Consider the following 17,842-nt stretch of genomic DNA (forward strand, 5'->3'; position numbering starts at 1 on the left):
AACTCAGACATTATAGTTAGTGCAGCGTCTGGCAGTCGTGGACCTTGTGTTCAAGCAGCAGTTAAATGTCTCTGCTCTCACTCACCTGATTCACGTGCACCTTTTTGTCGGGAACTTCATTCTCGTGTTTTATTTGACTCATTCAACTTAATGAAATCACCTGCTGATGACTGATGTTAAAATCTTTATATGTAGTCTGTAAATGTCATCTCAGTTACTCACATGTTTTCACTAAACATATTTGATGACTTCAGTCTTTATCATGCACTAAACTCTAAAGTGTCCGTTGTGATAAAGTAACCAGCTTTTCCTTCCACTGACTTTTTCTTTTTCTTTTTCTTTTTTTTTAAAAGTTATCTAAACAGGTTCTACCTGGATGGATTTGACCTTTAACAAACTCTGATGGTTCATCTTTGTCTTCAGTACCAACTTATAAAGATTAAACTAAAATGGAAAGAAAAAAACCCCGTTGATCCACCCGAGACCATAAAAAGTGTCCCTGTGTTTCTGTGAAACGTGAATCTCTGCACAAATATCTGCCTGAAAGAGAAGTCACTTGGTTATTCGGCAGTACACAAAATGTCTGGTGAGCCAGGTGGATTTAGTGACATTCCTTTTCCTGAACGCGGGACAAAAGAACGGCGCAGGGGGAAAGTACGAAAACTGGAGCCAGAACGTCGGGAAATCGAGAGCTGATTGGGAATGTGTGTGGAAATGGATCAATCCGAGGCCTTTAGTGTAAATTGGAGGTTCATCGTGGAGCCGATCAGCCTCTTCAGGCCAGCGATCGCCAAGTTGAGGCCACAGCAAAGCATGATTTTACCATTATTCTTGTTTTTTTTTTGTTTCCCTCCAAGTATTTTAAACGGAACCACATTTTCAAGCTGAGGGCTTGATTCGTTGTGTTTCAGAGGGCAGTGAAGTGAGATTTAACATTACGGCGTTACTTGTTCGGTAATGTCAGACAGGGAGGGGCAGATGTGTTGGGTTTTTTGAGGGGGGGGGGGTTTTGGCATCAAAGCCATGCCAAGACTCATGAACCAGTAAAATGGTTGTGACACGCATTGGCGTGAACATATGTGACAATTTATCTGGGACAAACCCAATGTTGAAATAAAAAAAAAAATATAGGCACAGACATTAAAACAAACTCTCGCCTCATAAAGATGGAAACTCCCAGAGAAAAGTCTTTCACTGCCTTCTGATGGTCTGTTAAATTGTTAGACTTTGTAAATCCAGCCGTACGGATCTCCATGGCAGCATTGCTGGGTTTTGTGTTAATTTCTGCATTTTTTTTTTTCTTTAATCTTTAATGTGAGCCTGCCTGCCTCTGTCTCTGGACCTTTTCTCAGTCCCACCCCCATGAGCTCACTTCCCGCAGGCCATGCAAGTCCGTCTGTGATAACATTACCAAGCGACGAGAACTGGAAACATGCGGAAAATGTATATCGGGATTTATTTTAGGATATCTGAGGGGATGAAGGCACAGCTGCTCTGTGGCTTGTTACATAATGCCAAACACCAGGTTTTTGTTGGGCTTTTTTTTTTTTTTTTTTTTTGAGATGGAGAGAGAAGCAGAGCCACATCGTCTCCCAGAGTGAAAACAAATGGCCATAAATCGAACAAATAGTATAAATAATTGTTCTAGTTTTTCATTGTCTGGTCCTCCAGCATCGCAGCTGTATTTTCTGCTTTGTCAACCGAGCAGTGAATTCCTGAGTATCTTATGGTTCCCTTGTATCCACATGTGAAGAAATCACAAGTATTTTCACCACATTTTACAGTCATTTCATCGGTTTAGAGTGAAAAACCCAACAAAGCAGCCCGTAAAGGAAATGTTCTTTTTAGTTGTTTTTAACTATCGTCTTTAACATCCTTGTAGTCAACAGCAAGCACATCTTTGTGTCTTATTAAAAGCCACAACAATCCCCACAATAAGTTGCTAAATGCATTTTATTGTTTTTCACTATTGACTGTATTTTGTTTTTATATAGTAATTAAAGTCTGGACTGTGCTGAACATGATTTGTTATGTTTCTAATCCGATGTTGATCATTAGTAATACCTGTGATGAGAGTTTTCCACATTGAATTGAAGACAATGCCACTAATTTGGCTGTGAAAAGTATTGATAATTTACTACAGGACAAGAAAAGAAATCTATTTATTCAATTAAGATTAAGAAATAAACTCAATGACTCAAACCGACAGCATTTAAGTGATTCATCATTCAGCAAACTTCCATCTGAGAAAAGAAAAGATTTCTCTCCTGATGAACTCAATCACAACGACATCTGTTAGCCCATTTATTGCACATCATTTTGATACGAACACGTGAGATCACAGCGACTCATCAGCCAGATTTTCTGGCTGTGGATTCGGGCGTTAAGTGTAACTTTCCAGAAGTCACATTTACTTTTACGAGCTCACACATCTGTATCAACATTCATATTCCCTAATTTAGGATTCATTCATCTGACAATGTGGGTTTTTTTTTGACAAGACGCTGCTAAATAATAAAAGTGATTTAAGGCCTGTCAGTGTGACGTGGACGTACCTTTAAAGTCCGATTGAAAAAACTCTTGTATCAACAGACTTAATGTGAAGCTTGAGCATAGAGACGTAAAAAAAAATGAGGGTGAACAGGCTATAAAACAAAATACAAAGCATCTGTTTAGTGGCTAAAACAAATCATAACATCAAAACTGTCATATACATGTACATACAAAGTAATTTACAAAATATACATTTTTCAAGGTATTTGGTGATCAAACCTGCACGTATAAAACACATGAAACACCAATACTCACTCAATATGTTTGAGTTAGGTTGTGAAGATCCTGTCAAACACAATTTGTCAATCAAGTATACTTTCTCGTTCTATTTGTGTTTGAGCCGATTTTATGATTTGAGGTTGTACATGAAGGTTTAACTTCTCATTGAATCGCCGAAGCGATGCTTCTTGACACTAAATGATCGATTTTTGACAAACAAAAAGAAACTCGTCACCGTCTATTGTGCACCCAAACGTTAGCGAGTGTTGGTCCAACAGCTGCAGCCCCGTACGATGAAATTATACTGTAATTTTGCTCAAACGTTTGTTTGTTTGTTTGTTTTTTTCACCCATCAGAGATTGTCGTGGTTGGGGCGAGGCGGGGGGCGTGAGGGTGGGGGCGCCCTGCAGGGTGGCGGGCCCTGTGGCGGGGGCGGCAGGGAGCAGGTGGGCGACGGCGGCGCGGACACGGAGCACACGGTGGCCTGGGGCAGGGCTCTGTTTGGAGGTGGAGTATACATGGGGGAGCCGGCGGAGGACGGTGGCGGGGTGGACGGCAGCGGGGGCAGGGTCGAAGTCGGCGAGGGCGGCATGTGGAAGTGGTGGCTGCCCTCCGAGAGGCGGCGCTGGAAGGCATGCGGCACAGTGTAGACCGGAGTGGAGGGGTGGTTGTAGATGGGGTATCGAGGAGCCGGGTAGGATTTGCCGCGAGTGAAGTTGATGCACCTGCCCTGTAACGGACGCACAGAAACAAGTTCAATTCAACTGCTCAGTGAAAAATCTGCCTATGAAAAATGCCGAAATCCAATATATGGCACAGCTCTTGGCAGGTTGTGAAGTGGCAAAGCTCTGGGCAAATGGAGAGAGGAAATGCCTCCTTTGTGTCGTGGAAGAAAACGACGTCCAGCTGCCAGTCGAGCGTCGCTGAGGCTGGAAGTCGAAAGAGGCAAGCGGCATCTATTCCTAATGGCTTCTGCAGACGAGCACATTCCTGCGGACAATACCGCAGTTGTCTTTGTCTGCGCGCTGTGCCGCCGGAGACTTTTCCTTGAAGTCACCATTTCTCTTAATCTGAAGCAGATTTGGCTTCTCCAGCTTCAGCTCAAGGAATAACTGAGGTTTATGCGACGCAGATAAGATTTCTTCTCCATCCTTTCCTGGAGGTCTTTACATCAAACTCCCTTCATTCCTCGTTTTTACAGTTTACGAGTTCAAACTCCCTAAATGACTCGCTTTCCAAAGATGGAAAAAAAAAAAATAATGTTTCATAGCCTTTGTTTGAATATCATTGGGGATGTCCTACTGGTAGAGAAACAATAAAAAGAGGATTGTTGATGAAGGATGACGTTGGTGGCTAGATGAAAGAGAATAAAATAATGAATCATACAAACAGGTAAAAAAAAAAAAAGAAAAAAGAGATGCACTGATTCAACTTCCCTACTTATGTAAACTCTGAACTGTTTTATAAAAGTATTTCTTCCAGATGTCTGCTCTTTGAGGAGACAACCTCAAATTATTTTCCAAAGTGAGGTCAAACAGAGAGCGTGGTGTCGGGTTCAGTCTACTCCGTCGTCAGTGATATCGACTTAACGTTCACCCACAAGGCTAAACGTTCTCCTTATCAACAGACCTCGCATTAAAGAGGCTTTTTGTTTACAAAGTTCGCTCCTCATCTAGTGCATCTATCTACCTACTGCTTTCATGTCTTTGTATATTTATGTGTCGCGGGACAAAATGCACTCCGAGATACACAAAAAGATTATTTTTCTGCAATGTTTACACTGCGTTATAGTACCATCATGCATTCGTTCATGTTATACATCCTTCTTGATCAACTAAGGGTTGCAGGGTGCAACAAAGACTGGACAGAACTTCATCTTACCCACGGTCAATATACTTGTGCACAGAGTGTAGGAGAAACAGTGTAAATGACTGGAACGCACTATAAATGCCAATTTCACACAAAAAAAGCCCCCGAAAGATGAGATTCAAGCACAGCAAATCTGTTTTGACCAAATATTGAGTGAAAAGTGCCAGCGTTGGTTTTGAAAATTATACAGTAACAAAGTAAAGTCTATAAATACACAAGTGAGGTTTCTGTGTTAAAGTATTGTAACAGTGTTTGTTATCCCGCGTCTCACCTTGTCGCCAGGATAAGGTCGCATCACAGATACTCTGTCGTAACCTTTTCTCAGAAAAACCCACAGAGCATCCAGTTTTCCCTGAAGGACGACAAAAGAGAATATATAGAAAATATGTTAGACAACGATCTTTTTAAAAACCGAGACCATTTCATGTGGAAACTTGAGCCTTGCAAGCGTTGGAGGTGGTGGTTCATCAGTTCGACTCCTGATATCTTTCTTTCCATTGAAAACTATATATGTTTATAAATGATGAATAAAGAAAGTATTTTGTTTGGAAAAGCATCCGCTCAGCAGATTTCACATTCGGGGGGGGGGGGGGGGGGGGGGGGGTTAGCTCAGTTCATGTCTGGTTCCCATTATCGTTCATCCAGGTGATGAATATTTGAGGAAACAAATTCCATTAACTATTTCCTGGTAAAACATCATTCTGCAATACATTTCTTTTCAATTATCACGAGCACACACTCGAGGAAGCGGCCGGTTTGTTTGCAATAGATGTTGACATAAACTTCTTATCCAACTTTAAAATAAATATATGGAGGTTTTACATCTGTGTAACAGCTGAAAACAAGAGAAGATTTCCTGTAAATATCCTGCAGGTGGATTCTGAGCTACAGTTGCTTCTTAATTTCAATGAATTCAGTATCATGAAATTACATTGAAGTAACCAAAAACATGCTAAAAATACCTTGATGGGAGAGTACCACTTGTGAGAACCGGAGGTTTTGTGCATGTGATAGTAAGGCCGAGGCGACGGCGGGTCATATTCCTGCTCGGGCACCAAGACTCTGGCATTTTTAGCTTTTTCCAGTTTGGCTCCTTCTTCAGTCGAGCCTTTATCTCCCCAACGGACCTGAATGGAAACAAAAGCTTTTATAGCACGTAGCTGCAACAACCAGCAGCAAAGAAGAGTTAAGCATGAGAGGATGAACAGCTCCTCCAAGAGATCCAACCACATTGCAACCATTTGATAGGAAGCAGTGGATTTCCTCAGATACATGTTTTTGGACTGTTACAGGAGTACCAACACAAAACCCAGCCTCAGTGTGCCACAGTAAAATACTATTATTCTCTCCTTTCACATTTTGTACTCATTTACATACATTAATTCAAGCCCAGTCCACAGAAATCCGCACGAGAGAGAGAGAGAGAGAGAGAGAATAAAAGGAATATTGGCTGCTGAGCATCAAAGCTTAATTGTGTCAATTCACACCACAAGTGTTTCCCCGAATCACTCAAAACGTTGACTTTCAGACGGGTTTGACGTGAATTTTCTGCAAAAGATTCTCTGCCTGAGGTCATTTGCTCTGCCTAAGTTAAAAGATATCTCATCATAGGTTTATTTTGGCTGACAAAACAGTCATCAGGCTTTTTAAACTCACTGAAAAAAAAAAAAAAAAAAGCTAAAATGTCAAGAGTGAAACCAGTGCTGTCAAGGCAACCTTGGAAGTTCATTACTCATTTTGACTCCTTTGCAGCCGCCGCAGAGAAGCAGCGAAGGCTTTAACTTGGCCAAAAAAAAAAAAAAAAAAAAAAGCACATTAATGAAGCTGTGAAATATTTTCCATGGCTGCGTTTGGAAGCAGCTTTAAGACGAGATTACGGTTCGCTCAGCTCCCCTGGACTTCCCCACCAGGTCGTACCGGCACTAACGCACCGACCGACGCCTTCTGCCGTCCAGACGCTACAAACATCTGGTCCCTCTGGAATCCCGGCTGCTTTCAGGTATTTCGTAGCGCATGGATCAAGTGTCACACTGCCTCATGTAATTTGACAGCAAATTTATTGCCCGTGCGCCAAAACAAGTCTGAGCGTTCTCTCTTTTGTTTTTCTAACTCAACCTGCAAAAGAAAAACACTCAACTGCAGTTTAACAACCACAAACAAATCATGAAGGCTCAGACCCTTTAAAGCCCTCTTCTCTTTGGCTCCACCACACTTCTTCTTCTTTTCTTTTTTTTCTCTCTTTATTTTTGCTGTCGTTGCAGTTTACCGTCCAGATGGTCCTATTTTAACGCTCTGGCTCTCGCAACTAGTCACAACAACACAGTGACTCAGTCTCTTCCAGCGTGGCCGTTGCACACTCATCTCTTTTAAAGAATGGGTTGTTTCCTGCTCTCCTCAGTGGGTCTGCCGGTACCGGCGTCTGAACTCGTTCCCAACTCTTCAATGGCTATTTCTAACCTTTAACTCTCGCAGCGCTGGTGTCGAGCAAAACACATGTTTATAATTCTGTGAACATCAAACCAGTTAGTTTGAGAGATAGATTTCATTTAAACCTTTGAAGGATTTTCCTATAAGACCTACGAAGACCAGAAGAGACCTTCTCAGATGTACGGGTGTGGAGCCAGATGTGATGTGAGAAATAGGAGCGTTTATGAACTGTGACCAATGAAATGCACAACGATTTCCTGAAATCGCATTGGATCAACCTCCACAGTTGTCTAGCACAATTTCCATTTAGTAATATATGCACATATAGGCAAGTTCACTTTCAAAACCCTGCAATACTGCATCGTCATATTTCTATTGTGATAAACTCCCAACAAATCAAACGCTGGCCCGAGAGATCATTTTTGACACGTTCACTACTTTCATGGCTCCAACGATGGAGGAGACATTGGCTGTGTTTCAGATCCGTCAGGTCGCTGTCATGAGGGATGTCGTCCTCCTCTGCAGACACTTTCCTCCAAGCTCTAAAACTATATCTGCCTCCAGAAAAGTGAGAGAAATGATTGAAATTCCCTGAACTTATACGAGTTTATGCTGCACTGTGGGCTTTATCTTTATGGTCCAAGTGGAAAACCTCAGGATAAGGGGGATGCTTTCAAATGAATTCCAGCTTAGCTGTTCCGTATTCGACTAAATGGTGAACAAGACCCCCTTCATATGTTGACATCCAGGTTCATAACAACTCTTTATGGCACTACATCTTGGTTGTTTTTCTGTTCCAATTGAGATTCTTTGAAAAACCATGATACACTTCATCAGTCATCACATCGCCTCTCATAGCAGAAGTAGCCTAATACCTCATGGGGTTTTAATTGGTTTATGTCTATTAAAACTGTGAGTCTACAATGATCTGTCAACATTCCCACACGCATTTATTGTAAATGTTTTATTGCTCTGAAAAAACCTTTGATTTAAATTCACTTTGTTAATGTTGAGCTCTTTTACGCTGCGTGACGTCTTAAGTTATAATTGTCTGATTGTGTTTTTAGGCTGTTTTATTTTTGGTGTCCTTTTTGTTTTTCTTTTCTGAAACTTGATCGTTATACCATACAGTACATAGTACATATGATCGTCTTTACCTCCATTCTCTTGATGCCCCCGATTCCTCGACCCCCGTAATATGATGCATCTACAGTGGGCCACCTCCTCTTTGGATAACCATCCTCATCATCCTGAAGAAAACAAGTAATTTTTCATTTGTTATCAAAAACAAATACTACTGTCGTTTTATATTTTTAAAACAATGGATTCCATCATTCTCTGTATGAGTTCATCTTTCCTCGATATACAAGACCTGATCCCAAATGACACAGGAATAATAACAACAGCATGCACACACTTACAAACACAAATTCACACCACTGGGCAATTTATAGACAACAAATAACCTTTTAATCAACACATAAAACACTGTGTCATTCGGCAGGTTTGAACCAGGGAACACTACGACACAGTGACAGACCAGTCGCATTGTCATGTAACTAAAAATCCAAATAAGAAAGAAACACTCACAGAGACGTCGTCAATGACTGCAGGATGTGGCTCATGAATGACCTGCAGAAAAAACCAAAATGTAAGTTTTTTTTTTTTTTTTTTTTTTTTTATATTTAACACTTGTAAGAATTTTTTTTTGTTTTTTTACAAAAAGAATAAGAATGATGAGGATACCACAGTGCAGCAGAGAGGCCAGAACCACCACAGCACAGCCATGGTCAGCAGGAGGGCCAGGATGAGCAGTGCGATGGCCACAAAGGTCCCGTCAGACTGAAATGAATTCAAATTGAACACATAGATTTTTTGTAGTCATTAAAAGATTAATTACGGCTGATTAATATCTATGTATGTAAATATCACATAACACATAATAGATATATTGTATGAGAATTATATGAATAATCATTGCATGCTGAGGTATAAAAACCTTAATGAAGGCTTGTTTATACATAATGGAGCCACATAGTGATAAACTAAAAACATTATTCACAAAGGAATTAGGAATGTAGAGAAGCTTCTCAGGTGGTGGGACTCAATATATGATTTACAATGATCCCGAAACACATATTTCTATGAATACACAGAAAACATTTAAATAGACATTATGATGCATTTACTATTCTTCATCTTAAGTTAAGCAACTCTTCTTTGGCCGTAGTTTTTTTTTGTGTTACATTCATGATTTATGTGAGAACTGTAACAACAGGTTGGCAGAGTGGACAGCTCTCGCTCAGATTGTGGCAGGTTCAATTCCCCACCTCCCTCTGCCCATGTGCCAAAGTGCCCTTGAGCAAGACGATGAATTAAAGCTCAAGCAGTAAAAAAGCGCTATATAAGTGAAATCACTTTATTCACAAATACCTTTGGGTTTTTTTTTTCTGTTTACGGCTTGAGACTAAATATACACCAATTAAATCAAAAACATTGATTACATGTAAACAACCTTTTTTTTTCTTTTTTCCCAAGTCTATTGTCTCCATGTACAAGACAATAGAATAATTCCTAGCCAAAAGGACTTTGTTGCATGAAGGTCACTAATGAAACACAGCAGACTGGCAGACAGTCAAACTGCTGCAGCTGTGAAATATCTGACAAGAGTTATTCTCAGTTCAGAAACAGCTGATTCACAAAGAACAAAAAGTGAGTGATCACAATTTTTTTAAACCCTATAAATCTGCAAGCGGAAGTCCAACATGGAGCTTCATCAACACACATACGAGTCCACCAATACAAACACACAGGATTTCATTGTACTCACACAGGTGACCGCTGTGATTGTGACAGAACTGGAAATGAAGCTGAGGCCATTATTCATGCTGACGTGGAGAGTGGCGGAGCTGCAGAGAGAAAGAGAGAGATACGGATAGAACAGTGAAATTTCACTCTAAAATTTCACAACACCCATTCATAATTCTGAATTACTCAGCTTTTATTTCATTCCAGATGTACTTTGTTTGTTTTTATTTTAAAATGATTAATGCTTTGATCTTTGTCAGATTTCACTGTATCATAAAACTGAATCAAAGACTAAAAGTTTTTTTTTTTTTAATCTGCCAAATTCAGTTTATCTGGAAAAAGACAAAAACGTCACAGAATCGATAACAAGCTGTTGATGCTGGTTTATTATCAAGCAAAAACCCGACGTGCAAAACTGAAAGAGAGGCTGAGGAAGAGTTGGGATATTGTCTGTGACAGTGTGTCGGCTCTATGCTGTGTCAATCACTTTAAGCCCCCTGCAACTTCATGATTGATTTGCAAATTGGAAAATAATGAGGAATCGTTTCATTGCAAAGTACAACCATCCTTGTTTAAAAGCACTTTCATCCATTAAGTGCTTAAACTGCACGTCATAAAGTAATCCCATGAATCACAAAACTGCTGCTGACAAGTTGCTATTTTAGCTTTCATTTTTGTTAAAAACATTTATGTTTGAGTGTCTAAATAAAACCCAGACATCTGGTGTGTGAACGGACTCAGTAATCACTCACGTTCCCTCTTTTTCCAGAAGGGGAGCTGGACACAGGAGGTAGGTGTCTCTCACCACTAAAGGTCTCTTCACTACGGAGGAAGAATGAACATGTTATAGACTGAACACAGTAAAGGAAAACCACCCTTGACGAAAGGTGAAGTGGTGAAAGTGATGCAAAGGAAAAAAACAAAAAAACAAAAGTTTGCTACACATTTTCTTTACCGGCCGTGAAAACTTCAGAAGATTCAAGTCTCGAAATACATTTTTTCATTGAATTCCTGGACTTCCTCTCCTCATGGAAAAAGAAGCAAGTGAGGGAGGGTTGTGGTTTATTTACCCTGGCTCGGCCAGTGTCTAGTGTGTGCATAGACGGCGCTCTTCTCCAGATGAGAGCCGCATTCCTCCTGAAGACATCGGAGAAGCGCTGAGCGCTATACCAGCTGATTCGAGGCAGCGAAAGACGACACTGATGGTTTTGAGGAGGGCGAGGGCTTGAATCGTTGTGGTGCACAATTTGCTGCCGTCCCCCCCCACCCGTGTGGCCAAAATAAACTCGGAGCAGTGATGCAAAAAGGGTTGCCATCATTTCACAGGGTTTATAATAAGGATGAACGGTTAATTGCTGGTTCAATACTGGTAGTTTCTTTGGATGAACACATATTTCAACCCTTCGCTGCTTCTGTTTTACGGAGTGACATCATTTAGAGACTTTCAGAGGACTTTTATGGCCTCCCTCTCCGAGCCTTTGTCTTTCGTTCACCACCAGAATACCAGCTAGCACCTCTAAAATGGAATACCTTTATCTCAATCATGAAAACAGAAGGTCGCACACGGTGCAACCGCAAGAACCCTTCAAGTAAAAACTTGCTGCGTGAAAAGAAAAAAAAAGCCTTTTTATGTGCAGTATGCATGTCCTCCCTGTGCCTGCACGGGGTTCCTCAGCGAACTAATAGCATTTCTGCTTTTACAACATCCTGCAATGTCCAAGAAAAAGTGTTTTTCCACCCTTTAGTGTGTTTGCACCCTTCAACTTAATGAATCCCTTCAACACTTCACTTATTTTCCTTTGTCTAAGTTTTCACCAGTGATGACGACTAGGGTTACAGTGGGCAAAGTAAAAAGCATTTATCAATTATACAAGAATTTAGCAATGCCTCCTCCTCCTCCCACTGTCGCTTTGCCTCTTGAAGGCAGACCTGCACAAGTACTCACGTGTGGCATGTTACAGTCCTGGAAATGTGATATATCAAACATGTTGGGGGAAACGTTGCTGAACGTCCACCCAAAACCCCAAAGAAAAATGAACATTCACTTGAATGCATGTGTCGTTGGACCACATGAATGTGAAATCAATATTCTCTCAGCTTGGCACTTGGGCTGCTAAGTGCTTCAACATATTGACCAGCGAGATGCCAGTTTGTCTGCAGTTTGGTGCGGCGCATGTGAAGCTTTGTCAAAAGTGTGGACAGAGACGCAGAATGTTATTTTTTATGCATAAACAACATTGAAATGCCCGTGTATTATTCTATTAACTTGTGTCATCGAATGAAGAGAGCATGCTGAAGACAATTACTCACTTAAAGTAACTGTGTCGTTGATACGGAAGCTGCAGAGGACTTTCTGCACATCCCGGGCATGAAGGAAACCGTTTCCCTTCACCACCACCTGAAACAACTCTGGAGGCGGATGACAATACCCATTTATTTATTCTTGCACGCAGTAAATGATCCAGTACACCCCAACTGATTATACAATACGTCATAGAACAACATCTTTGCCTTCTTATGCTGCACGCTTGTGATCAGAACTTTGTTTGTTTCTTGTCACTTTGCAAACCGTTTTCTTTTGTTGTCGTAGATTTTCAGATAAACACTTTGCAATAAGAATTACCCAGATAAAACATACTAGCTATCCTGCATAAATATAGGAAAGAGTATCAAAAATGCAGAAAGTCTGGAAAAGTTAGTAAAATGCTCCGTGTTCTTATTCGGCAACTTACTAGACATTGAACATAATAATAGCATGTACCTTATAGATATATTTTTAAATATATATAGTACATTCATTGGGAGACAAATTAAAGTAACATATTTAAGTCACTAATTTCTAAAAAGAAAAACATTTCTAAGAACAGTGTTTTTATTAGTGCATCTGTTTGTCCCAATGGGGAAACAAGATTCATCACAAATCGTCAAATAAGGATAAGGTTTGTGTTCCTTTGCAACATATTTAACCATCATACTTTCTTCAATTTATTTATTTATTAAAGTGTCAATGTTTCTTTACCTCCTTCGCAGATGCTGGACGGCTCTACAGCCAGGATCTCAATGCACGATCTCTGCAGGATCTGGAGAACATCGAAATCGTATAAACTAGACGTGACGTTAAATCAACAGTGACGTGGAGGACTTGATGTGATATTTTTCATCATTCAGTCCGTTGAATTTTATACTTGCATCTTTCCTACCGAGTCAATGATTCCTTGCAGTGCTTCAAAACCGTCATTCACAGGGAAAACATGGTCCTGACTGTCAGCTATTGTTGAAAGCTGTCAAGAGATTGGAAGCAAACGATCAAACGTCTGTTCATTGCTGTTGATTAGCGCCTCTGCTGGTCGATTTGATAACGGCAGCCGGATATACCTGCGTTTCATTGAAGTCTTTCACTCCCACACAGTACACGGTGGCACCCAGCTGCCGTGCCCTGCTGGCCTGGTTCAATGTACGAAATCAGAGAAACAAATAAGATCCAGCTCAATCAGACTGGCGGCTGGAAAACATCTGCAGCAACGTCGCCTGGAAGGCGACATGTGGCTGCGACAAAGGTTCTGAGAGAGAAAAGTCACCCTTGGACGTCTCAAACGCGTGATTGTTTAAAAGCGACACACTAATGAACTGTGATGTGGTAGTAGGTGCTTCACAAAATTAGTAAAAAAAAAAAAATTATGCCTCACTTAGGTGCATCATATTGCCTTTTATCACATTGAAGCTTATCGTGTCACATCTTCCTGTATCATCACAGTGTGTCATATTGTGTCGTATCACATGTCACGTCAAATCCTATTACACTGTATAAACCATCAGTTTGAGTTGTATGGTGTCACATGGTATTGTGTCGTAATCGATCATATCTCATGCAAATCATTTCATGTGTTATGACACTTTATCTGTGCCACTTAATCTAAGTCATTTAATTGATTTAAAATTGATTGTATATAAGATACCTCTATTCTACTAACTGTTTGCACATTCCTTGTCTTTTCTTTCCTCATGAGTGTCCTCAAGTGCTGAATGTTACAAGTACATTTCTCCACTGTGAGATCAATAAAGGCGTATCTTATCTTATCTTATCTTATTGTATCAAACACCTTTGTGTCATAAAGCATTGCATCACATCATGTCATATCAAATCATGTTACATATCTTCTCATATACCGACTTGTGTCGTTTCGCATTATATCGTTAGATCGTCGTTGATAAACAGGACTTTTTTTTTTTATTTGTGCTTTCAAACACAAAGTTTAGGGTGGTAGACATCTCTTACCTCTCTTTGCGCAAGATCAAACTGATTCTCTCTCAGTTCTCCATCCGTCAGAGCGATGATGACGCTGGCTGTGCGATAACCTGCCGAACAAAGGGAAACGTCTCGCTTCAGACCGAGAAAAATATTGTCGTCCGTGTGGACTTGATATATTACGGATTTGCCGGGAATTATATATTTTGCACTACGGTGAGAAAAGCTGTTGTGTTTTCTTTCTTTCTGTGATGATTTTCCCATGTGTTTGAATGAATTCTGATGAAAATATGATATTTTAACGATTGGGCCAAGACTCCACAGTGATTAAGTGGTAAAAAAGAAACTCACCATCGCCAGTCGCATAGTAGATTTGCTCGCTGGCCTGAGAGGGAAATTTTGAGGCGTCAACTGCTATAAACTTAAATAGGGCTCATTTAGACCGTCCGATGCCATACTGGTGGGTCAGTCAGTTTTCCATTGACTTAAACAGATGACTTACTCTCTGAAAGCCTCTGTCCATGAAAGTGTCTCCTCCAGGCTGCACCATGCTCAGCTCCTCCAGTCCAGCTCGAATTTGATCTCTGATCGTCGATGCATATTCAAGAAATGGACAAATAGATTGCAATGTAATGACACAGTAGGAAATGTAAATGAAGTGGTAAAGAGGCCAGTGAGTGTTTGGTGTTAACCTGTCCTCTGTTAGAGACATGAGAATCCGGCCCTCCGTTGAAAATACAATAAAAGACATCCGCAGCTGAGGACTGGAGAAGAAAAACAAACAAAAAAAACCATATAGGAGATGACTGTTATGTTATAAGAACTCACATTTTCTCTTCTCTATCCGTCCAACACTAATTGGACGGTGTTTATGTGTTTATGCCGACATACCTGATGAACTTGTGAGCCAGGTGATCGACAAAGTAATATATCTCGTTCCAGTAATGCTGCACGCTGCCCGACCTGCGGAGAGGATTGGACAGTCTCTGACATCATGCTGCAGTACGGTGGGTTGATTACTGCACCCTAAATAAGAGTTATGCTGGATATGAAGAAAGAATACCCTGTTTGTTGAGGCACAATGTGATGTAAACTCTGAGAAGAGGGATCATAATCCCACGCTTAAATGAACTGTTTTTAATGGGATCGGATTTCATTTATTCTCCAACTAACTGGGGTCGTGTACTATCAGCTACACTTACAAAAGCCATGTAAAAAAAAAAAAAAAACTCCAAAACTTTGGATCGAAAACATCAGAAAACGACTGAATGTTAATCACAGATCCTCAAAATATGCACTGATTTAATAAGGTTTCTTATTTAATCAATCACTTCAAAAATGTCATCTTTTATTTTGTATTATAAATATGATATTCCCTGTTTCTTAGTTGCTCATTCTGGATATATGAAGCTGTGGCTGCTTCAAGTTCCTCTTGTATATTTTCATATATCCGCTGAAGGTGAAACTTTAAGTCTTTGTGTTAACTTCTCTGTAATTTCTTTCAATTTTGGATTTTCTGAGTTCACATTCTGTTTTGATAAGCAAAACATAAAACTGAGGTGCCCACCATCTGATATTTTCCCGACCCCCTTCACATTTTGACTTTAAACAGCGTACCCACATATATTTGTCCATATACGAAGCAGCCTGCATTATCTTCTCAGGACTCTTTCTAATCTTGCCTTCACGACGAAATTAGCTGTAACCCAACCTGGTCACGAATTAAAGAGACTTGGGGAGAACGTGTCCATAACCTCCACAGCCTCCTATCACATTGCACTGCCTCTCCTCTCCCCTCTTCTCCTCTGATGTTTTCCTTTATGCCGTGATCTGAGTCCCGGGACAGAGACGGCCAAAAAGTCTGGGTCGCTGGAACATCTGGCTCTAACGGAGAAATGGTTCTGCAGAGCGAGGCGGCGGGAGCTGAAGTTGGGATTAGAAGTGGGCTTACTGCTGTCAGTGGCGTGTGGCCACAGTTTGACAACAGGAATCCCCGCAGGGCACTTTATCATCAGAGAGAACACGCAAAACAACTTTGCAAGAGGAAGATGTTATTGCGTAAACTTGGTTTCTCTAAAGCGGCTCAGGGTGAACAACAACAACACAGTTCAGGAACTTCATGCTGGCCTCATAACAGCTTAATGGACAGTCATTTATTCCTCATATTAGATGTTTATCAAGATGATTTTGTTTTATCCACCTACATGATACATAAAGAGTTTGTAGTGTGACAGAGAAGCTATTCAATTTTGTAACATGATGCCCGAAACTGCAGCTCTATGTTAACTGGAATATCTTTCATATTCATGCAGTAAATGCAAGAAAAACACATTTGAAGATGATATATTTTCAAAGTTTTCTGATAATTTGGGCAATATCTAACTTCAACTGACTTGGAAATAACTGTTATGTTGTTGCAGCTCACAACAATAAGTTGTTGATTCATTATTATTCACTTGTTTGTATTTGAAACAGGTAAAAGGGGATGCAGCTGTAAAATAAATGTCACAAAACCACTAAACAATTTAGGATAAATACATCTGTTGATCTAAACCTTTGTAAAATCCCTACAAATGGAAACTTTAGGAAGAAAAAAAACCCATCATGTGACATTTCAAAACATGTGTGTCAGTTGCTTTTCCAAAACTTGAGCTCAGCTCTGGCAATTATTCGCCTCATATCATTGCGAAGCTGAAACCTGCACCATGTTTTAAAATAGGGAATAGAATGTTAACATTCGGAGGTAAAATCTGTTTGTAAAACTTGTTTTAAACAGTGTCCTCGGTAGTTCTACTGTAGGACCAGCTTGGTTGCTGTTTGAACCTGTGACTTCAATGCAAACTCATAAACGCTGAAGAACATTAAGTAAAAGTCACTCACTTGTCCAAAACAAAGTAGAGGTCGAATCCTCCATAGCAGGACGACCCCGCTTCCCTCATCTCGTACAACTGCGCTGCACCGCCGGCCACCAGGACCGCCGCCAGCATCCAGACTTCCACTCCGAGCAGGACCTGCCTGCACCAGCACTGGGACATCACCTCAGACGTAGGAGTTCGTTCAGCCTGGGAGAAGGTACACATAAATAATCACCGGCTTGGAGTTCCTTTTCCCTTTGGTCTTCTTCCCTCACAACACACCGCTGCAGTCAGCCATGCTGTGAGGATCAAACTCCAAAGTGCCCCTCTCTGGATCAGTGTCCCATCGCTCCTCGGCAACAGATGTGTGCTGGCAGAGGAGGAGTGAAGCTGCTGGGACTGAGTCTTCTGCTCCCTCTCTCTGCACACTCAATCACTCCAGCAGCCGGTGCCATGGGTTTTTACACAGGGAAACAAAACACACGTGCGTTGGTTTGGAGATTTACTGCTTCTTTCATGCGCTTGTCTGCATGATCTTGCAGCTATTTTTCCCCCCCATGTTCATGCTTTTCTTTGTTCTTTCTTTCACTTCTGTTAGAAGTTTTCTTTTGTTTCTACACTCTGCCCATCAGTGCCCCTCAGTGGTTAACACATGCACGGTGGTAATTAATGTAACTTGCCATCATTTGAATGAAATCAGATACATCAACTGGGAATTTAGTTATTCCTGTAAAATATTAAGTCAATACATGTCTGCATGAAACTACAACTGCCTGGAATAGCTGATACTTTCTGATAGTAAAGAATGGCAAAGTCTTCAATTGCTTTGCAATAAAACACATGAAATACTATTCACACACATATA

The 17,842-nt window shown here is 40.7% G+C and overlaps 1 protein-coding gene across 2 annotated transcripts; it reads right to left on the bottom strand.

The window, feature by feature from the left end:
- Positions 1–2,304: 2,304 nt before the first annotated feature.
- antxr1b (ANTXR cell adhesion molecule 1b) lies at positions 2,305–17,641 on the bottom strand. 2 transcript variants are annotated; one of them, XM_080510183.1, is made up of 18 exons: positions 17,003–17,641; positions 15,014–15,085; positions 14,815–14,886; positions 14,625–14,706; positions 14,474–14,507; positions 14,153–14,232; positions 13,252–13,320; positions 13,077–13,157; positions 12,896–12,956; positions 12,187–12,285; positions 10,629–10,698; positions 9,899–9,977; positions 8,815–8,910; positions 8,659–8,700; positions 8,226–8,318; positions 5,604–5,768; positions 4,913–4,993; positions 2,305–3,502 (listed from the first exon to the last, which is right to left on the bottom strand). In XM_080510183.1, the coding sequence occupies exons 1-18, from the start codon at positions 17,200–17,202 to the stop codon at positions 3,125–3,127; spliced, it is 1,854 nt and encodes a 617-aa protein (XP_080366309.1). In that variant the 5' UTR covers positions 17,203–17,641; the 3' UTR covers positions 2,305–3,124. The 2 variants fall into 2 exon arrangements, with proteins under 2 accessions (XP_080366309.1, XP_080366310.1); XM_080510184.1 differs by lacking the exon at positions 2,305–3,502 and adding an exon at positions 3,923–4,125.
- Positions 17,642–17,842: the final 201 nt, after the last annotated feature.

Source organism: Blennius ocellaris (genome assembly GCF_963422515.1).
Source record: "Blennius ocellaris genome assembly, chromosome: 15".
Taxonomy (NCBI): Eukaryota; Metazoa; Chordata; class Actinopteri; order Blenniiformes; family Blenniidae; genus Blennius; species Blennius ocellaris.